At 41.7% G+C, this 23,440-nt stretch overlaps 1 protein-coding gene across 1 annotated transcript in view; it reads left to right on the plus strand.

Annotated features, from left to right (window-relative positions):
• The window catches only part of CFTR (CF transmembrane conductance regulator), a 162,535-nt gene extending 155,735 nt beyond the window's left edge, over nt 1-6,800 (plus strand). The window contains exons 25-27 of the mRNA XM_041728196.1: nt 2,788-2,960; nt 3,779-3,884; nt 5,136-6,800. Coding sequence (XP_041584130.1) covers nt 2,788-2,960; nt 3,779-3,884; nt 5,136-5,336 — 480 coding nt within the window. The 3' untranslated portion in view covers nt 5,337-6,800. The remainder of the gene's footprint in view (nt 1-2,787; nt 2,961-3,778; nt 3,885-5,135) is intronic.
• The last annotated feature ends 16,640 nt before the right edge of the window (nt 6,801-23,440 follow it).

Here is a 23,440-nt window from a genome sequence, read left to right on the forward strand (position 1 = left end):
GTGCTTACCATGCACCTCTCTGTGTGGCAACATCTTTCCAGAAATTAACTCACTTAATCCCCAAGTATAGTCCTTTGAAGTCCATACTATTATTTTCCCCATTTTTTTCAAGTGAGGTAAGTGAGACTTACAGTAACACATCTGATATCGTGAGCCCAGGAGAGGAGAAGTGCAGAGGTGAAGCCCCTTTTGTTTGACTTCAGAACTCCAACCTTTAATCAGCACTTTTACTTTTAATTAAAGTATAATTGACATGTAGCTGTATTAGTTTCAAGTGTGCAATGTAATGATTGGATAACTGTACACAATGTGAAATGATCACCGCAATAAGCTTTGTTAACATCCATCTAATCTGTACTTTTCCTGATGGTTAATTTGACTTAAATTTTTTTTTAAAGTCCTTATTGGTGTTAGGAACTTCTAATTTTATACTTCTATGTTTAAGGCATTTTAAAGAGTCTTAAAGATGAGAAAAACACCCAGATAGCAAAGTTGCTTGTCTTAGATTGCGCTCTATATTGGCAGGACAGAGTCAGCACTTAACTTCTCATTTGTCACTCTTAAGTTTGGTTCATTTTTGAATTCTTCAAAACCATGTTTGGGTTTTTTCTGGCCAGCATTCTAGGGGCTCAGTACTTATTTGTTGAACAAATGGACGAATGTGTCAAAGCTGACGGCGCACCCAATATTGGCACTCGGGCGTGTGTTTTTACCCTCAAAAATCAGTCTAACAGGGGAAACTTCCACAAATACTACCATGGCTAAATTTCCACAAATACTACCATGGCTAGCTGCCTGACTGCCCTAACGGATGGCCAGGGACATTCAGAAGGGTGCGTCAAGGTGTATAGGGAACTACAAAATGTTTGGTGCTGCTGGAAGCAAGGGTGGCAGGGATGCCATCCTGGATGCCTTTTATGTCATGTGAGAAGGCTCAGTTTTATTCTGTAAGGAAGAAGTTTCAAAGAGAGAAATGAGATGGTCAAACCTGTAATTTGAGAAGCATCCCTGGGGTGTTTGTATGGTCACTTGACAGACTGATCACTTGGGATTTGCAGTGGGAAGCTAAGGAATAATGATGGCCACCACAATGGGGTGAGCAAGGAGGAGGATTTTAAGAAGTATTTGGAATATGGCCAGGGCTAGAGATAAAGATTCAAAAAATCCTTCACTTATCCGTGGTAGTTGACACCCTAAGAACAAAGGAGCTCTCAGAAGGAGAGTTCGAAGAGTTAGGGGTGAGGAAGACATATTCAAGGGACGGGAAGAGGAAGAGCTGCCCACACGTGATAATAAGTGGCCATAGAGTTTGCGGCTTCTCATAAGCCAAGGAATAGGTGTTCAAAGAAGGAAAAAAAATGTTCTGTGTTGTGAGACAGTGGAGACAAGAAACACATGCTAATTTTTTTGAGATTTGTGCAAAGGAGGTGGATATGGAATATGAGCTAAAGGAGAACTCGGAGGTAAGTGATAGGAGAGACCGTAGCAGGTTCACAGGCTGAAGCCAAGAAAAAGCAAAAGGATGAAGAAGCAAAGAAAGAACACAGGCCTTCTGGCTCCTACCTGGTATCTTCATTCACGTCTCAGAACCTTGGATCTGAAAGTAGTTTTACATTTGAGTCTTCCAGGGCACATCAGACTAGTCCCCCTTGTCCAATTAATATGTTTACATTCCCTACCATCTCAGAGACTCTTTTCAAAATTAATGGATTCTCACAAAGTGAGATCGCTTTAATGAGAAGCCAGTCAAGGAAAAAGAGCGTCATTGGCAATACGTATCATGGGCACACAGTTAGTATTTGCTGATCAAATATGGTGATATGGGCCATCTGTGAATTCATCACTGAACCCAGGAGTGTTTCCTAAAGCCATTATCCATCCCATTCTGCCTGTATTACAATGAGTATTATATCCTCCTTCCCAGGACTAAATCCCAGACTTCCCAAGAGTAGGGACAATCATCCATCTAGCTCTTTGGCTCTCAAACACTCAGCAACGTTTGGCAAACAAGAAACGTTAACACACGCTTGTCCAAAAAAGTGATAAGAGCCGAGACTGCAATCACTGGCGTCTTATTTTGGAAGAGTTTGTTTCTATATCTTCTTCACATCCTCACCTTATTATTTTCCATCTAGCTTAAAAACGTAAGCCATTGGCCCTAACACAACTCTCATATTCCACCTCAACATCTAAGCACCTTTAAATCTTCTAGTTATACACCACCATTCTAACTCTTTTTTTTTTTTTTACTTCATAGTGGCATCAATTTCTTATCATCAGTTTTTATGAATTGAAGAAGCTCCCCAATTGATTCTTTCCTGTTACTCTCCATGCTGTTAGGACAGAGAGGGGAATGGAAAGTAGAAAAAAAGAAGCTGTTGAGATACGGCAAAGACCTGCATTTTATACATATTGTCTTTTCCAGCATGTGTTCGATCGTGTTGCAATTATCTATGTATGTCTTTATAGATCCTGAGCCTTGCAGGGACCACGTGCCATTTATCATTTTTTCAATCCCCACGCGGAGCCCTTGGCGCAGAATAAGCACTCGTCGAAAATGTCCTGAATTAAGTACAGAGTCGAACCAAGTCGTGGGCTCATCCTTTAGAGCTGCCGGGAGCCTATGTAGACTCTTGTTCAGTCAAACCCAGATAGCGGGAGTGGTGGGTTGTTGATGTGAAATCTGGACTTTCAGGCTTTTAGATTGTCACCTCTCGAGTGTCTTTCACCTCATGGGATCTACACTACCCTTCCAAGCACGGTGATTTCCCTCCTTCTTTCCTGCAGGTTGGACTCAGATCTGTGATAGAGCAGTTTCCCGGGAAGCTCGATTTCGTCCTGGTGGATGGGGGTTACGTCCTAAGCCATGGCCACAAGCAGTTGATGTGCTTGGCCAGATCTGTCCTCAGGAAGGCGAAAATCCTGCTGCTCGATGAACCCAGTGCTCATTTGGATCCGATGTGAGTTTCAGAGTTCCTGCTCTTTATTGACACAACGGGAGCGAATCTGTGACGCCTCCTTCATGTTGACACCGATTCCCAGTAGGCTGTCATGTCCGCAAGTGGAGGCCTCCCCAGCCCCCAGATGTGAAATGATTGCCCAGTGGAAAAGTCACTGTTTGACGTGAGCACGAGTGCTTATTTCCTGGGATAAGAGTCCCACGTTCTCTTCTGAGTGTGATTTTGGAATTTCTTAGACTCTCCCCCTTGCCAACACATGATGAAATATTTAGTTACATAGGCATAATCTGATTCTTATGACTTTTCTTTCTATGCCATTTATATAGTAAGAAATTTTTTTAGGGGCACCTGGATGGCTCAATCGACTGTCTCCCCTCGGCTCAGGTCGTGATCTCAGGATCCTGGGATCGAGCCCTGTGTCGGGCGCCCTACTTGGCGGTGGGAGTGGGGGTGGGGGATCTGTGTCTCCCTCTCCCTCTGCCTCCTCCCCCCTGCTTATACTCATGCTCTGCCTCACTGAAGAAATCTTCATAGCACAAGAGAACCACTCGTGATTCCACATGATAATGAAATGTACTCACTTGCAAAACTTTCTTCAAAACATCTGTCCTATTCGTTCATGGAAACCTAGAATCTGCCCCGTGGTGGGAGAGCTGATGATGGCAGACTCTGCACCAGCACTAGGTTAACAAAAGTATTTGAAGAAAGATAAGTCATTTAAAGAACTAAATTGACAGGACAGGAGGTGTGTCATCAAGGGTAAAGGCAGATTATTGACACTCTGTGATGTTACATGTGCCAGTTTCTTCCTTTTCTAGAACATACCAAATCATCCGAAGAACCCTAAAGCAAGCGTTTGCAGATTGCACAGTGATCCTCTCTGAGCACAGGATAGAAGCGATGTTGGAATGTCAGCGATTCTTGGTGAGCTTATAATTTGCTTAAGATCTTACGTCTCCTTTAATTCTCGTTAACAATAGCTGAGATGGGGGTTCCTGCAAATCACAACACAGCAGTGTACAGGTGCTTCCTTCAAATAGGCGTCCGCCGCCGTCCAGCTCTACTCAGGGCAGCCGCGCTCCTTTGGGCTCCGAGGTGAGGCGGGGATCCAGGAAATCTAACGTAGCAGCCGGTTATTGAGTTACATTAATCAACAGACACATCTGTACATTTGAACCCTTTATTTGGGGATCAAGTCATAAGAGAGTCTAAGTCCCGATGCTTTTAACAGCCAAGTCTCCTTGGATGGGCTCCAGGGCAGGCCTGGATCGCCGCGCACCCCGACGTGTGGTTTTAATGGTGGTTGAAAGACTCACTTCATTCTTCTGCTCATTACTTAGAGCTCGGGTGAGCGCCTCTCCCGTCCACCTCCTCATTGTGCTTGCAAAGCTGTCACAGAGCCTTTCGAGCCATGTTTACAAATTCCCTGGGGTTTAGTCACAAGGAAGTTCCGAGGAGGACATGTCACGTCATTCCTGTTAAGGCCTTCAAGGCTCCTGGAGGGACACGCTTTTCTTACTGAGGACTTGTTGTTACCTAGAAGCTTTACGTGACAAATGGGGTGGGGGTGGGGGTGGCCCGCAACCTCTTGCCCTGCCGGGGCCAGGTCTTGGGGCTCCCTAGAGGCCCTCCGGTCCTCCCAGGAGGTGTCACCGGGCACCTCCTAACCGCCGCCTCGCTTGGAACGGTTGGGGGCTGTGAACAGGCTCGACTTTGTGTCACGCTCGGTGTTCACACCGGGTTTGAGGCGGTGGGGGAGGCCCTGCTGACCTGCCAGGCCCAGGGGTTCCTTTAAGGCTCTCGGAGGAGCCACAGGGCTCACGCCTCTACCATTAAGAAAGGAATTCTGGTCTTCCAGAGGCCAAGTAGAAAGTTAGAGCCTGGGACCCTTGGGTGGCCCAGTGGTTTGAAGCCCACCTTGGGCTTGGGTGTGATCCTGGGGTCCTGGGATCGAGTCCCACGTCGGGCTCCCTGCATGGAGCCTACTTCTCCCTCTGCCTGGGTCTCTGCCTCTCTCTGTGTGTCTCTCATGAATAAATAAGTAAATCTTTTAAAAAAGAAAAAGAAGGCTAGAGCCCCTTTCGCACACAGAGGAGCCCCAGGAGGCCAGAGGCCCCGGGGACTGGGCTGAGGGCACCCTGGGCCCTGGGACACGCTAACGGCCACCTCCCCTAGGTCATTGAGGACAGCAGGCTGCGGCAGTTCGAGTCCATCCAGAGGCTGCTGAGCGAGAGGAGCGCCTTCCGGCAGGCCATCGGGCCCCCCGAGCGGCCCGGCCTCCTCCCGCACCGGCTCTCCAGCCGGCAGAGGTCCCCTTCCAGGATCGCGGCCCTGAAGGAGGAGACGGAAGACGAGGTGCAGGACACAAGGCTTTAGGGCGCCCCGGATCTTTGCGGGGGGCTTCGCTCATCAAGGTGGAGGAGGACGTGGGTTCGACTTCGGAAACCAAGGACGAGTCATGTGTATTTTTAAAAGGAAAAAAAAAATCTTGATAAGGGGAATTAAGGACACTCGGCTGGATCTGGATAAGTGACTTCTGGGCAGTGGTCAAATTGTGTGACAGGGACTTCAGACCCTTGAAGATTTGCCACGTGGGCGCACAAGGCCGAGCTCCCAGGAAAGCCTTTCCTCTGGGAAGCGATGGGAGGGCGGCTGTGGGGGTCAGCCCGCTGAGCTGCTGGGCCTGCTGCTTGCGGACACGTGCGCCCTGTGGCCCAGAGGGCACGCGGCCCACTACCGGGAGCCTCGATGAAAGGAAGGCCCCTGGGAGCCTGGCTGGTGCGGAGACCTTCCTGCCCCTTTCCCCTGCCCTCCCCGACATGGCCCACAACATGACTCCATCCTCTGGGGGGCATCCCGGCTGTTCCACTGCGGGGCACGTGCTAGAGGCCCCGAGTCAGCTGGCCTGAGGCCACGTGCAACACAGGGTGCCGGTCAGGAGTCTGAGGGAACCCCCTGTTTGTACCACTCACCGCTCCACCCAAAGCAAGCAATCCAGCCCGTGATAATGCGCCCCTTCCTGGGGAAGAGGGCGCTGGCACCCAGGTAGGGGGCAGGGTGACTCCCTTGGTGAGGAGGTTGACCTGACGTTCCCCAGCCTCCAGAAAGTAACAGGCTCTTAAGAGCTTGGGACAGAAAGACGTTGAGACAAACATGCTTTAGTAGGAAGTGGCACAGGAGACCCTCCTCCCCCGGGAGCTCTGGGAGGAGGGCACGGAGGCAGGCGGGTGGAAATACGGAGCTCCGAGGACGCAGGTGCATGTAGGGTTATGTCGCGCAGTTTCCGCCCAGCTCCAGGCCTGTCCTCCTGTGGAGCCTGGCTGGGAGGGATTACGGGACACACGGGGGACCGTCGGTTCACTTTATATGCTTCTGTTTTTATAGTTTTTGTGATGCAAATAAAATTTTCTCTAGGAAATATTTATTTTAATACTACTTCAAACTCACAAATGGCTGTATTTTAAGATGATTGTATTAGGAATTATATTTGTATTGAAACAATTTTATATTTGAAATGTTGGCTTTTTATGGCACTAGCTATTTTTATGATGTGTTAAAACTGAAGGGGAAAAAAACGGGGGGTGGGAGGGGGAGGATATCAACCAGGGGTTACAAATTACCTTGATGGCATAGAGACAAGCCTTAGGGTTCACAAAGATTTGCTCCTTTGATTCCCTGCCAGCACACAGGTTCCCTCTTAGCAAATGGTACCACGAAATCCGACCGCTTCTCTCAAGGACACATGCCTTCCCAACTCCAGACTAAACTGTTAAGATTGCATTCTATTTATTACTGTAAGAAAATATCACGTGCCAATAAAATCCATATATTTGTGTGAAACTTAGCTGTTTTCAGACGTGTTCATTAATCATGTCTCATTCATCTCTTCAGTCTCTAAGGATCATGGAACCCAAAACACGAACCATTTCTTTAAATAAAGCTTCTTGAGAATCCCACATGAGTTGAAATGCTCCTAAAAAAAAAAAATGATTTCTTCTTAAAAAATTTTGGTAAAATATACATAACCTACAATGTACCATTTGTGAGCGTACAATTCAGGGGCCTTCAGTGCATTCCCGGTGTGCTGCAGTCATCATCACCACCCCTCCACACGACTTTTTCATTTTGCAAAACTGAAACTCCGTAGCCATTCGACAAAAATGTCCTATTCTTCCCCCCTCCCAGGCCCAGGCAATCACCATTTGTCTCCACCTTTTGTCTCCATGAATGCGATGACTCTAAGTCAACTACGATGCAGGATTTCCCTCACACATTTCCTCGTGTGACCTGGAGTATTTGTTCTTTTGTGACGGGCTTAGTTCACGTATCACGTCTTCGTAGTACGTCATCTTACAGCATATGTCCGAGTCCTCTGTTTTTTGAGCTGAGTATTCCAAATAAATTATTCCAAATAAATTTGTTCCAGATAAGCAAATACATCTCTTCCATTTGTCAACTTAGGTTGTTTCTACCTTTTGACTCTGTTGAATAATGCTTTTTTGAACAGGAGTATACGAATGTCTTTTTGTGTCCCCACTTTTATGGCTTAGGACACTTTTGAGTTTTTTTTTTTTAAGATTTTATTTATTTATTCATGAGGGACACAGAGAGAGAGGCAGAGGCACAGGCAGAGGGAGAAGCAGGCTCCATGCAGGGAGCCCGACGTGGGACTCGATCCTGGGTCTCCAGGATCATGCCCGGGGCCGAAGGCGGCGCTAAACCTCTGAGCCACCTGGGCTGCCCCAGAGGTTGTTTTTGTTTTAAAATCGAGGCTAATAGAATAAAAAAAAAAATGTATCTTCTGCAAGGGCCCATTTATTTATTTGAAAGCCTTTTCAAATCGTGGCAGTTATCTGATAGCTCTTGATAAGCAAATCTCATCAAGGAAAATAGTATTTCTGAAAGCTGAGTGGTTTTTCTTTGTTTCAATCCATGTTTTTAGTTGACAGAGCTTCTTTGGTACCCTGTTCTTCCTTGCAGACTTTCTTCATATAAGATGCAGGTGCCAGGGTGTGGTAGGTAGAAAGTAGACCCCTACTAAACCCTCCAATCTGGTCTTCCCTTATTTGTGGAGGTTCGTTTTCACACATGACCCCAAGAGGGCAGTCTCAGAGCATGCTCTACTGTAATCATTCTAATTTTTTCTAAAAAATTAATATGTGTTATATTTTAGGGCAGTTTTTAGTTCACAGCAAAACTGAGCAGAAGGTACAGAGTCCAATGAACTCCTTGCACCCCGCACATCCAGCCTCCCCCACTGTCAACATTCCACACCAGAGTGGTACATTTCTTACAATCAGCATATCATTATCACCCAAACTCCACGGTTGACACTAAGTTTTACTTTGGGCAAGCCCTTATTCATCTGCTCCTTCCCCTACTCCCCGGCAACAACCCATCTTTCCGCTGCTTCCATGGTTTTGCTTTTTCTAGAATGCACACAGTTGGAATCATACAGTCTGTCGTCTCTTCAGATTGGCTGCTCTTACGTAGTAATATGCATTTAAATTTCCTCTTTAGGACATGGAAGCCATGTCTTTTCGTGGCCTGGTATCTCATCTCACTTTAGTGCAGAATAACATTCCATTACCTGGGTGTAGCTACTGAAGGACATCTTGGTTGCCTCTAGGTTTTGGCAATTATGAGTGAAGCTGCTGTAAACATCCTTGTGCGGGTTTCGTGTGGACATTAGTTTTCAACTCCTTTGGGTAAATACCAGGGATCTTAGGGTAAGAGTATATTTAAGTTTTGAAAGAAACTGTCACACTGTCTTCCAGAGTGACTGTCCTGTTTTGCATTTCCACCAGCAGGGAAGGAGCTCTGCAACCTCCCAGGCATTCTGCATCCTCAGTGTTTGGGAATTTGACCATTCTAGTGGAGTTGTGTGGTGCTCTTTGTTGCTTTATTTTGCATTTCCCCACGACACATGCTTTTGAATGTGTTTTCATATGCGAACTTTCCATTTTTTATATCTTCTTCGGTGGGGTGTCTTTTCAGGTCCTCTGGGAATCTTTTAATTAGACTATTTGTTTTCTTATTGGTGAATTTGAAGAGTCCTTTGTGTATTTTGGATAACGGTTCCTTTCCAGATACGTCTTTTGCAAATATTTTCTCCTAGTCTCAGGCTTGTCTTTTTATTCTCTTGACATTGTCTCTTGCAGAGCACAAGTTTTAAATTTAAATGAAGTCCAGCTTATCAATTTTTCTTTCACTGATTGTACCTCTGGTGTTGTATCTAAAAAGTCACCATCATCTCCAGGGTCATCTAGGTTTTTTACTATGTTATCTTCCACAAGGTTGTGGTTCTGCATTTTACATTTAGGTCTGTGATCCATTTTGAGTTAATTTTTGTGAAGAGTATAAGATCTGGGTCTAGATTCACTTTTTTTGCATGAAAATGCCCAGGACTTCCAACACCATTTGTTGGGAAAAAAATCTATCTTTTCTCTATTATTGCCTTTCCTCATGATCACAGGTAAGTTGATTATATTGATGTGGGTCTAGTGCTGGGCTCTCTACTCTGTCCCGTAAAACTACTTATGTATCCTTTTGCCAACACTATACTCTTGATTACTATAGCTTTATTTTTTTTTAATTTTTTTTATTTATTTATGATAGTCACAGAGAGATAGAGAGAGAGGCAGAGACACAGGCAGAGGGAGAAGCAGGCTCCATGCACCGGGAGCCCGACGTGGGATTCGATCCCGGGTCTCCAGGATCGCGCCCTGGGCCAAAGGCAGGCGCCAAACCGCTGCGCCACCCAGGGATCCCACTATAGCTTTATAGTACCTTGAAGTTGGGTAGTGCCAAGTTCTTGGACTTTATTCTCTTCTTTATTGAGTCAGGTAGTCTAGGCCTTTATTTTCTCTGTGTAAACTTCAGAATTAGTTTGTTGATAACCACAAGATAACTTGCTGGGATTATGTTAAAACTATAAATCAAGTTGGGAAGAACAATATCTTGACAATATGGAGTCTTCTGACCCATGAACATAGATCTCTTCCCACTGAGTTCTTTTTAGATTTCATTCATCAAGTTTTTCATCAAAGTTCATTATGGTTTTCCTCATATATGGATCTAATGCATATTTTGGTAAATTTGTAACTATTTCATTGTTGGAGGGCTGCTAATGTAACAGGCAATGTGTTTTTGATTTCTAATTCCACTTGTTTATTGCTAGAAATAGGAGAGTGATTGAGTTCTGTATATTAACTTTGTATCCCGCATTTTGCTATCCTCACTTAATAGCTTCAAGAGAGGTTTTCTTTTTTTTCAGTTCTTTTGAATTTTCTATGGGTATGATCATATCATCTGTGAGAAAAGACAGTTTTATTTCTTCCTTTTTGATCTGCATATCTTTCTTTAATTTTTATTTTCTTAGATTTATTTATTTGAGAGAAAGAACGAGAGAGTATGTGAGCCAGCATGGAGTGGGGAGGGGCAGAGGGAGAGGGAAAGAGAGAATCTCAGATTCTCTCTCAATCATAATAAAGGAAAGTTATTATTTTAATTTCTTTAATAAGCCTATTCAGATTGACTATTCTTTCTGCATTTTAGCAGATTGTATCTTTCAAGGAATTGGTCCGTTTCATCTAGGTTATCAAATGTATGGGCATAAAGTTTTCCTTAATATTCTTTTATTATCCTTTTACTGTGCATGGAATCAGTAGTGAGTTCCCCTCTTTCCTTTCTGATACTAGTAATTTATGTCCTCTCTGTTACTTTCTTAGCCTAGCTAGAGGCTTATCCAGTTTATTGATCTTTACAAAGAACCAGTTCTTTGTTTTGTTGATTTACTTTATTGGTCTATTTTCAGTTTCATTAATTTCTGTTTTAGTTTTAATTATTTCCATTCTTCCGCCTAATTTAGGTTTAATATGCTCTTCTTTTTTAGTTTTCTAAGATGGAAGCTTAGATAACTAAGTTTAGATCTTTCTTCTTTTCCAATATATTCATTCAATGCTATAAACTTCCACCTAAGCACTACTTTTTGTTTCATGCCACAAGTTGTTTTTTATGTCTATATAGTTCAAGATATTTTTCATCTATGTTGTGATTTCTTCTTTAACTCATGTGTTATTTAGAAATATAATGTTTAATCTCTATTCTGGGATTTTTCCTGCTAATTTTTTTTGTTGATTGCTAGTTTAATTCCACTGTGGTCTGACAACATGTACATTCTATTCTTTTAAATTTGTTAAAGTGTTTTATGGCCCAGGATGTGGTCTAGCTCACTGAATGTTTCATATGAGGTTGAAAAGAGTGTGTATTTTGCTGTTTTTTGGATGCTGTGGCTGTCAATCCAGTTAATTAATGGTACTGTTAAGTTCTATGTCCCTGCTGGTTTTCTCATGCTGAATCTGTTATTTATTTTGGAAGGATAATAAAGTCTCCAACTGTAATAGTAGATTCATTTATTTCATTTTCTCCCTTAAGTTCATCAGTTTTTGCTTCATGTACTTTTCTGTGCAGCTGTTGTTAAGCACATATGCATTAATGAGTATCATGTTACCATGCTATAACTTTATTCATGCTTTTATTTTTAACCTAAGTTTCTTTATATTAAAAGTAGGTTTCTTGGGGATCCCTGGGTGGCGCAGCGGTTTGGCGCCTGCCTTTGGCCCGGGGCGCGATCCTGGAGACCCAGGATCGAATCCCACATCAGGCTCCTGGTGCATGGAGCCTGCTTCTTCCTCCGCCTGCGTCTCTGCCTCTCTCTCTCTCTCTCTCTGTGACTATCATAAATAAATTAAAAAAAAATAAAATAAAATAAAAGTAGGTTTCTTATAGGTAACATATAATTGGGTCTTAGTTTTTCATTCCCTCTGACAACCTCTTTTAACTGGTGTTTCTAGACCATTGAAATGTACAATGATTATTGTTATAGTTCAATTAATATTTGCTATACTTTTTACTATTTTCTTTTTTTTTCTTACTATTTTCTATTGGCTATTTTTTATTTTCTCACTTTTTTTTTCCTTTTGTGGCTTTGAGGATTTTATATGATTTCATTTTCTCTCCTTTCTTAGCATATCAATTCTCCTTCTTCTTCTTCTCCTTCTCCTTCTTTTTTTTTTAGTGGTCACCCTGAAATTTGCAATATATGTTTACGTCTAATCCAAGTCCCCTTTAATAACACTATACCACTGCATTGGGAGTACAAGCACCTCATAATAACAAAATATTCCTAATTCCTCTCTCTTTTCCCTATATCATTGCTGTCATTAATTATTTCATTTATACATAAGCATATTTATATACATAGTATAGGTAATCAAATACATTGTTGTTACTACTTATTGAACAGCATACAAAGTTTTTTTTTTTTTTTTTTTTTGAGAGAGAGAGAGTGAGGGAGGGGGAGAGAGAGAGAGACAAAGAGAGAGAGAGCTCAAACAGGGTGGAGAGTCAGAGGAAGAGGAAGAGAAAGAATCCCAAGGAGGCTCCATGCCTAGTCTGGCATGAGGTTCAATCTCAGGACCCTGAGGTCATGACCTGAACTGAAATCAGGTTGGATGCTTAACTTCCAGAGCCACCCAGGCACCCCCAGCCTATAATTTTTTGATCAATTAAGAACAATAGGGACCCCTGGGTGGCTCAGCAGTTGAGCCTCTGCCTTCAGTTCAGCCTCTGGCTTCATGATCCCAGGGTCCCAGGATCCAGTCCTGCATCAGGACCCCTGTGTAAAGCCTGCTTCTCCCTTTGCCTGTGTCTCTGCCTCTTTCTCTGTGTCTCTCATAAATAAATAAAATCTTTAAAAAATTAAGAACAAGGAAAATAAGCCCTTCTTTTCTCTACCACTGTGGTGTGTGCAGTTGATTGTTCCTTGCCATGTCTAATCCCAGGATTTTCAGGAACAAGTGATTCCTGGCTAAGAAAAAAATGCAGAATTGTTCCAGTCCCTAGTGAATCTTGATGAAAACTGGTAACAAAATCAGGTACAACTCCAATAAGAGACATTGGAGAAGAACCAAGAACCTGGGTTTATAAGGAATCGCACATGAGGTGTATAAGTATTGATGCTGCATGAAGGTCACTTGTTTGTAACATATCACTCTGTAAATATCACTATACTTGAACAATAGACATGTTTTATCAGGAAAATGATTTTTTTTCTGTTTGTTTCTGCACCAGTTATGTTGACTCAGTAATAAATATGTGAGACCTTATATTTGGAAAAAACGAATGAGACAGGTAAACGTTTTTATTTTACCTTCACTTATTCATTCTCTGATGCTCTTCCTTTTTTAATGTAGATCTGAGTTTCTGGCCTAAATAATTTTCTTTCCCTCTAAAGAACTTTTAACATTTCTTTCAAGTTAGGTCTGTTGGCTACAAATTCCCCCAGTTTTTGTTTGTGACTGTCTTTATTTCTCCTTTATTTGTGTAGGATAATTTTGCAGACTACTGGATTCTGGTTGGTAGGGTTTTTTCCCCTCTAAATACTTTAACTATTTCTCTCCACTTTTCTTACCTGCATGGTTTTGGAGGAGTAGTCAGATGTAATTCTTATTTTTTTTCCCCCTCGTATGTAAAGTGCTTTTTCCTCTGACTTCTTTTAACCTTTTTAAAATTGATTTTCTGTACTTTGAATATGCCTATGTTGGGGGTGGGGTTTTTTTGGTATTTATCCTGTGTGTTGTTCACTGAGCTTCCTGGACCTGTGGTTTAGGTTTTGACATTAAGTTGGGGAAGTTCTCAGTCATTATTGCCCCAAATATTTTTGTCTTCTCTCCCTCTTTCTTCTTCTGGCATTCCAGTTACAGATGTATTATACTTTTTGTAATTGTTCACAGACTTGGATATTCAGGGTTATATTTTTCCAGTCTACTTTTTCTATGCTCTTCAGCTTGGAGCTTTCTATCGACATAGCCTCAAGCTCAGGGCTTCAGCCGTGTTCCACGTACTCATGAGCCCATCGAAGGCCTTCTTCATTTCTGTTACAGTGTTTTTGATCTTTGGCATCTTTTTTTTTTTTTAAAGATTTATTTATTTATTCATGATAGATAGATAGATAGATAGAGAGAGAGAGAGAGAGAGAGAGAGAGGCAGAGACACAGGAGGAGGGAGAAGCAGGCTCTATGCCAGGAGCCCGACGGAGCCCGATGGGGACTCGATCCCGGGACTCCAGGATCATGCCCTGGGTCAAAGGCAGGCGCTAAACTGCTGAGCCACCCAGGGATCCCCGATCTTTGGCATCTTTTTGATTATTACAATTTCCATCTCTCTGCTTATATTATCTACCTGTCTTTATATCTGGTCTACTTTCATATTAAAGTGCTTAGGATATCATAGTTTTTCTGCATGCCTGGTCTGATAATTACAACGTATCTGTCATATCTGACTCATCCTGATGCTTATTCAGGACTGTTTTTTTGCCTTTTAGTATGCCTTATAACATTTGTTCAAAGTCAGACCTGATGTGGCAGGAAAAAGGGACTTTGGTAAAAGCATCTTTAGTTATGTAGTAATAATGTGTGGCGGGAGGTAAGCATTCTGCAGTCTTATAATTAGGCCTCAGTCTTTTGCTAAGCCTATGTCTGTGGGCTATGAACTTCCCTAGTGCTTCTTAGCTTTTTCTCCTCTGGTAAGTGGAGGAGGATGGTTCACATAGACTGGAATAAGATATTTCTTTTCCCCAGGTAGGTTAGGCTCTGATAAAATAGTTTTCTCCTGAAGGTGGGCCTTGATAAGAAAAACAGAATGCTCTGGTTTTTTGTTTGTTTGTTTGTTTTTTAATAGTAAATTTTCCCCTCTGCTGGAAGCAAAAGGGACTTTTACCCATTTTTACTGTACCTGTTCAAGTTCTTGGAGGTAAAATTCATGGAAGTGTGTGTCCCTTTCCTCTGAAGACTGGTTTTCCTTAAATCTTCCTCTCTCAGGCTTGTCCATCCTGAGCCTCTAGCAATTCATTAGTGCTAGGTCAAGTTTTCCTAACCCAGTACAGGTTCCAGAGGTTTCTGCTTGGGGGTTTCTACCCAGGTAAGTTGTGTTTCTCTGTATCCACCTGTCTGTTTCTCCAACTGTGGGGTCAGCAGTTTGCCCTGTCGCCTACTTTCTGACATATCTAAGAAGAGTTATTGTTTTTTCAATTTGCTCAACTTTTTACTTATTGTTAGGTTGGTTGGAGTCATGACTTCTAAACTTCTTACATGCCAGATTTGAAGCCTGGAGTCTTTGTAGCTTATTATGAGTTAAAAAAAATAGAGCTTTTCAGGTTAGAAGGAGTCAAATGCAAATAAAATGTGACAAAAGCATCCCTAGTTTTGAAAGACCACTTGAAGAAGAAAAATACTGAAACAAGATGGAAAGTCAATGTTGGTCACTCAAGCTACATTGCTTAGCTTGGCAGTTGGCTCCTCTTTATGTCTGATTCCCTTTCTCTTTAACATTTAAAAAGATAGACTATTTTGGCTACAGACTTTTTACTTTTACCTAATTGTTTCTATATTCAAGTTGTGAGTTGGGTTTTACATGTCCCAGTCTATTCCCACTCCCATTTGACACACAATTTGTTTTCATTTATTTCTTAGCCCTTTTACTTTGTTCTTCCTCTTTATGAGAAAAAAAAAAAAACACACTAAAGCTTAAAACAAATATATTTCCTTCCAGTAACCAGGGCCCTTCCAGGGCTGGGAAATTGTTACATATTAGAGTGAAAGGCTAATAAAACCCCCAGTGTAAATATTTTAGCAGTTTGCTAAATAAAGAACCTCAAATACTATGTGGAAGACAGTTTAGAATGAGGTTTAAAAGGCTCAATATAAAAACCTGTCTGACCTGTTAAAACAGGTGTGGACAATCAATTCCTTATTAAAAGATACGATGAAAAAAACCCTTGTAAATGCAAGACAAATACATTAGGGCATGAGAACTCCAAACCAATAGGTTAGAAACTATAAGCTGTCTCTAGTGTGCAGACCCAAAGAGACCCACGTCATTATTTGTCAGTTGAGAGGGAATCAGGGGAATTAGTATCTATATACTTTCTCAGAGAAGGGAGATTCTTGGCAGAATTTTAAAGTTTATTCTTAATCCATTATGGTAAGAACACTCACTTGGTTTTTAATAACTCAGTTTCTCTAGCTGAAAATGAGATAGCGCATTGGTAAAGGTGGTAAAAAATTTTTGTTAAATGAATATGCTAATACTGGCCTTTAATTTCATGTAGCAAAATGGATTAATGCAACAATAATGCTGAATGGTAACTTGGATAAAAAGCTAAGACACGATTTACAGCTTTCATTCATCAAAATACAGAATCTTCCAAATATTTGGAGTCATCCAAACTTCCAAAGTCAAGGTACATATTGACCTTTAAGAACTGCCCCCTTGTGGATATTCCATTCTATTTTTAGGATAACTGATTCCCCCCCCCCAAAACACATATGCCAACTACTAAACTGAGCACAGGAAGTCACACACCAACGTAAATGAACTTCTATGGCATTTTCTCCTTAAACCATTGTGAATATTGGAAATTAAGTGAAAAGTTTTGGTGTATAAACAATTCTTTAGCGATAGTCTCTTCCATTCACCTGGACATTGATGGAGTAATAGCAATGATCTTTAATTATCAGGAATGACAGATATGCTGCTAAATGGAAATAAAACTGAATTGTATTTTGATTGGCAAGTATTGGCACAAATACTTAAAAAAATACAGAAATTTACCTTTCAATTAACTCCTATGAAATGAAAGTTGTAATTTACCGAAAATTTTAATAGATTAAAATAAGCTTCTTCTGTTTTCTTTTTAGAAAAGAAAGATCAATACATTGAGTAAAATGGTGGTTACCAGGGCCTGGTATATAATCCCAGACATTATATAACTTTAGCTGTATATATCTTTAAAAGACAAGGATTTTCTCTCTTATTCTTTCCCTCATTTTTTGGTGACATATCCACAGTGCCACTGCCACAATTAAAAAAAGTCCTTAATATCCTCAAATATCCACTCCACTCAATATCACATGTCATTGTCTCATTTCTTTTTAAATATAGATGGTCCTTGTTTTGCACAGTAGTATGGAACTATAAAAGTGACCATAGAAAGATAATATAAATAATTAAGGGGAAAAATTAAAATTGTTCCATGACCGTTAAATATATTAAACAATTAAACATTAAAAGCTCCCTTACTTTTGGTTATACATATGTAAGAAAATGAAAAATCTAGTAAAACTACTATTTACTTAGTGCACTGTAATTTAAAACATTAGACACATTGAGAATTAAAGTGTTTTGGTTTTTGGTAAAATACTTATCAAGAAGAGTTTGAGCAGTGCTTGTCTTCTTCTGGTCGAGAACCTTCTTGGCAGTATGAAGACATCATCTCTTCTGCATCTTGGCAACTCCTTCCTCAGTTTGGATCAGCTTCCAACATCTTATCCTTTGGGCCTCCAGCCTTATGAAATATCTCCAAGATTTGCTTAATGTAAGGCTGTTTGCTGGTGCCACTTTTTTCTGGGACATCTTTGTCTTTTTGTCACAACCACTTTCCTCATGTCCCTATGTCTGCCTTCACCAGGCTCTTCTGGCCACGTATCTGGAGTCTCTTGAATGGCTGCACTGTCAGCATGTGCTCGGCTGGCTCTTCTATAACTCGATTGAATCTCATTTCCGGCATGATCACTTTTTATCTCTGTTGCATTTTCAACTTTGTTGGCCAATTGTCTCTTTGGATTCTCCATTTTTGTAAAGTACCGTGTAGGTTTGTCACTGAGAGACAAGGAGGCAACGTAACCACACACTCCACACACTTTGTTGTTTTTTGAGTGTACTGAGTAACAATTGTACAGTGACCAATTACCCACAGACTGTGAAAAAATATGATTGGCCACTGAGCATGGTGCAAATCTGTTATTTATATAGTGATTTGTGGCCTGAAAAGCTAGTAGTGACGTTTGTAGTTTATGCAGTAATTCACTGTTGATAATACTGTGGTAACTGAAATTTAAACTGACAGTACAAAACATAGACTGCCTGTGGTTTGTTTGAATCAAGATCCAGTTTAGGTTTACATATTGTGATTGGTTCATATATATCTCCTAAGTCCTTTTATAGCGTGTCCCTACATTTTTTTTTTCTTACAACTTACTTGTTGAAGAATGGGATTATCCTTTGCAGTTTTCCACAGTCTGGATTTTGCTATTTTCTTCTCTGTAGTCTTGTGTAACAAGTTGCTATCCTTCATGTTTCCTATAAACTGGCAGTTAGATCCAAGGACTTCTTGGCTCTGAGTCTTTTTGATTTACCCTAATAGGTTTTGGTAGTTTCCTTGAGTTTTGGTATGAGAAGATATTCCAAGCTGACTCAGATTCTAGGCTTACTTGCATACATGGAATTAACGATTCCTTCAAGAAGTCCTTGTTCCTTTCAGTGGGAAATGGTGTTTAAAACCCAAAGTGTGGGGCAGCCTGGGTGGCTCAGTGGTTTAGTGCTGCCTTCAGCCCAGGGCCTGATCCTGGAGACCTGGGATCGAGTCCTGCGTTGGGCTCCCTGCATGGAGTCTGCTTATCCCTCTGCCTGTGTCTCTGCCTCTCTCTCTCTCTCTCTCTCTCTCTCTCTCTCTGTCTCTCATTAATAAATAAATAAAAATCTTAAAAAAATATATATATATATATAAATAAATAAAAAATAAAAACCAAAATGTGCTCACTAGAGTTGCTCATTACTATTCAATTTGTCTTTGGATTAGTCTTTGCAATGGATTGACCTTAGATATTGATTAATATTTGGATTGACCAAATATAACAGATTTGAACTGAGCAAAGAAATATATCTCTGTATATGTCCACTTTCACATTTATGCCTTTACTTAGTTTTATATTTACTATCCTGAAAATATGTCATAAGTTTTTACTGTTACTTCCAATTCAAATCCTGTACTTCAGTGGTTTTGCTTACCCTCTTCTATCTTATATCTGTATTTTCTTTCTTACATGACAAGAGTCTCAGCTCTCAACAATACCCACAATGATAAGAATTGGGATCTTATATAATTTTTCACTTGTCCTATCCCATTCCAGTTTCAAAATAACAGTACAACACAACACCGACACTATGACTACTGAAGAATATTTAATTTCCTTTTTCTTATTTTCCCTCAAGTTATTTTCATCTTTAGGGTATACTCCACCAGAGAGATGCAGGAAAATTACTATGCTTTAAAATCATTTGGAAGAATCCCTCTCTGTGTGATTATGCTACCAACTGGAGATATATGCAGATTTATTAGTTTTGTTTTATTTTTTCTTAGCTCTTTCCCCCTGATGCTCTCTGATAAATTAACTGGCCCAGTGGTTTGGCTTCTTGTGCTTGTTGTTCTGATGTGGTTACCAGCTTATTCCCAACTGTTTACCATCTAAATCTCCATTGTTTCTGAGTGTGTTTAGGCTTGAGCTTCCCCTAGTCTGTCCCAGATAAAGTCAGTTTTAGGGGGAAAAGTTCTCTGTCCTTATGGTGTGGCTTTCTACCTTGGCAAAATCTGGAAGCCACTGCTCCAGAACTGGGGGCAAATATAGTTTCCATTTCTCTTGGAGCTATACCCTAGCTGTATAGCAAAGGGTTGGGTAACAGGGGGGTAGACTCTGGTCTTCTAAGCTTGTGTCTCCTGGCATAGAATTTCTATGCTATGAATGAGCTAGAGTGAGGGCAGTATCCTTGGCCTGCTATACCTGGGGTGATCTCTGCCCTACATGGGGACCGCATGGATGAAGGAAGCCCCTGAGATCCCTGGTGCACTCATCTGGAGTTAGTCTTATGCAACACAGGACTGTGGGATGGGGCAATGAGAAATGTTCTGGCCTGAAGCCCGAGGGAGATGCTGTGGTCCTAGACTGTGACCTCTGGGGAGAGGGAACCCCATCTTCTTGGCCACAACAGCTGGAGCAGAGCTGAGCTGTGTCACAGCTAGGGGAAGGAACAATCTTCTTCCCTAGTCTTATGTGCCATAGACTTCTGTTGTTCTACTAAGATTTATATATATACTTGAATAAATGTTTATTTCTTTGCTGTGTGCCATTAGGACAATTTCTAGAGAGTTTAAATGGTTGTTTGATAATTTTTACCACTAATTCCTCCCCCCACCTCTCCCTGGGAAGCAGGTCTACAAAGCTCCTTGCTTTGGTGTTCTGGAAATTGTCTCCAGCTTAGTACTAATCCCTGTGGTTTCCCATTTTTTTCTGTCTTTCACCTCCTGAGTGACTCTTTGAATCAGCTCTTTATTTTTTTAAACTATGTGCCAGTTGCATTTTATATATATAATTCTCCTTTTGTTTCTCACACCATATAAGGAGGTTCTAAGAACTGTGAGGCTTAGAGAGGTTGCAGGTCTTTCCAGAAATCACATCTCCTGGATTTTGAGCCACTGGAAAATTTAGACTCATTTCTAATCAGAGGAAAGTGATCTGAGTTAGCCACAAAAGAGATAATTACTTCCTGGTTATGTGTTCATCTTTAGAGAGCCTACCAGCTCTTCTCTACACTCCCATGGTCTTCAACTGCAGAAATCTCTGAAAAACAGAAAGCTCACACACAATCAATCTCATGCTTTCCAGCACTACCAAGATTCGGGATTGTGGCTCTGTCATTGATTTTTAATAGTCTTTGCTAATGTCTGAGTGCTTCCTTTTAACATATTCCAAAGTCTTTAAAGGTGTAATGACAAAGGGTTTGGATTCATCTGTATCAGTAGTTTCTAGTCTGTTTAGTGGGATGTTATAGGTTACTACTTGTAGTAACCTCAGAGCCTGTAATATGCATGGATGCGTTTTTTTACTCTGTAAGAGTGGAACAACATCTGCAACATTTCCCAGTGTATTTGGGCATGCAACCCTATTTCCATGTGCCCCTTACACTCTCTGTTTTGGGGGAAGGTTGGCTTAGAACATTTATTCAGCAAGGAAAGGACATGGGAAATCCTTCCCACTGGCTGGAAAATATTTGCATATCAGCAGCGTTTCCATCTGCTATCCTTTAGGGTCTGCTGAGGGAGGATATACCCACTTTTTGTCTCTTTAAGGTAGAGCTCTCGGACAAATAGCTATTAGCCGCTAGGGTCTGTGAGGACACACCCAGCTCCCCACTGAAGCCTAATCTGCATTCCCACCTGGAGAACTCTGGAACAATCCCATGGGCTGTTGATTCTTGGAAGGAATTCAGAAAAACACTTTGAGCAGGTGGTTAATTTTGCTATGGCAAGAACTTGTATTCTCCAGTGCCCAGCATGGTGCCTGGGGCATCATAGGAGTTTAATAAAATATTTGTAAAAATACTTTAAGTAAATACTAAATCAACACATGATTCAGAGTCAGGCTTTTCAAAAAAGGAAAATTAGCTGCATCCTCATTACTCGGGGAGGGACTTATTTTGAGGAAAGGGAGAGTGAAAGAGCCTCAGCTGTGGGATCTCTAGGAGGAGGTGCATGGAGAATATGGCCAGGATTGCAGGAAATGCTGTCCCAAAAAGAACTCCTAAACTCAATCCCTGGAAAGATACTGAAATGACTCCACAGAGATCTTAATCAACCTGAAAGAACTAGACTAGTAGTTCTGAGAGTGTGGTTCTGAGGCCTGCAGCCTGTTACATTCCCCACGAGCTTAGAAACTCATGCTCCCCCTCTCCCCCTTCAACCTCCTGAATTAGAATCATTCAGATTTGGCCAGGAAACTGTTTTAACAAACCTTCCAAGTGGTTACTATTCACGTTCAAGTTTTAAAAAAACCCACTGACCTAGAGTATCCTTTTGAAGTGAAAGTGATTCCTATGGACTGAACATTTGTGTTTTCCTCCCACCCCAAATTCATATGTTAAAGCCCTAATACCAAGGTGATGCTATCAAGAGGTGGAGCCTTTAGGAGGAAATTAGGTCATGAGGGTAGAGCTTTCGCGATGAAATTGGGGACTTTATAAGAGATCCCAGAATGCTCCCTGGCCCTTTTTCCATGAGGATGCATTGAGAAGAAGGTTGGTGTGAAGCAGGAAGCCAGTTCTCTAGAACCTTGACCTTAGACTTCCAACCTCCAGAAATGTGAGAGAGAATCCTGTTGTTTAGTTGGTCTTTTGTTACACAGCGTGAACTAAGGTAGTGGTAACCCTGAGAGCAGTCCTTGTGAAAACCTCGAGAACTTGAGGAAGCAGAAACAAGGCCCCAGCTCAAACCAATTAAAGATGAATCTTAGGAGAATGACGTTAGGCTATTGATAGCTTAAAATGCTTTCCAGGTAATTCTAATGTGCTCCCAGCTGAGAACCATTGACCATGTAGATTGGGCTTTGAAGTGGGCTACAAGAGCTGTGATGCTCAGGAAACCAATGGAGCACAGCAGTAAATTGACTCCAGAGACTAAAGCTTCTACCAAGGATGGGAACAGTAGAGCAGTGCCTGGCACCTGAGGGTATTTATTTACTTATTTATGAATGAATGAATGAATGAATGAATGAATGAATGAAGAGGTAGGAGGGGAGGGCAGAGTGAGAGTCTTAAGCTCCATGTCCAGCATGGAGCCCAATGTGGGGCTCGATCTCATGACCCTGAGATCATGACCTGAGCCAAAATCAAAAGTCAGGTGCTTAACTGACTGACCCACCGAGGTATCCCACCTGAGGGTACTTTAAAGGTACTTAGTAAAACATTGGTGGTGACATCAAGTGAGAATTGTTAACCAGAAACTCCACAGATTGAGCACCATCCATGTGTTCAAGGTGATAGGGATACAGCAGCAAACAAAAAGGGAAAGACCTCTGTCTCATGGCCTTGCATTCCAGTGGGCAGGGACCAAAAATACAGGGTTAAACTTTGTAATATGACAGATGATAATTAAGGAGAAAAATAAGGCAGAGATTTAGAGAGAATTTTACATCACATAGTCAGAAAAGCCCTCGCCAGTAAGGTGATAGTTCAGCAGAGACCTGAATGAAGAAGTTACGTGGTGTGCTGAAGAATATTGGAGGCAGCGGAAGAACAGAAGCCAAGAATCACAGTCAGTCAGTAGGTATAAGATAGAGGCGCCGTGTCCAGATTGGAGAGGAAAACAGTCCTAAGGACAAAGAAAGGTAGAGGGTTGGGGGCAGGTGATAGGGGCTTCTATAGGAACACTGGCTTTAACGCCCGGTGGTAAGAGGGAACATAAACGACTGGAGTGTTTTGAGTGCGAAATGAAGCGATTGGCCTTATATTCTTCAGGGTCATTGCTGCTGCGTTGAGACGAGGCCGAAAGACTTTGAGTGTAAATGTAGAGACCAGTTAGGAATCTCCTGCCACAGTCCTAGTGGGACGGCCGTCGGAAAGGACGGACACTTACCATTTAGACAGAACTGGAGAGTATTATGCTGAATGAAAGAAGTTAATGACAGAAGGACAGTTATGGTTTCACCTATACCTGGAATATAAGGGACAGCGTAGAGGATCATAGGAGAAGGGAGGGAAAACCGAATGGGAAGTCATCAGAGAGGGAAAACAACTATGGGAGACTCTTA

The sequence above is a fragment of the Vulpes lagopus genome, chromosome 13, assembly GCF_018345385.1.
Source record: "Vulpes lagopus strain Blue_001 chromosome 13, ASM1834538v1, whole genome shotgun sequence".
Classification (NCBI taxonomy): domain Eukaryota; kingdom Metazoa; phylum Chordata; class Mammalia; order Carnivora; family Canidae; genus Vulpes; species Vulpes lagopus.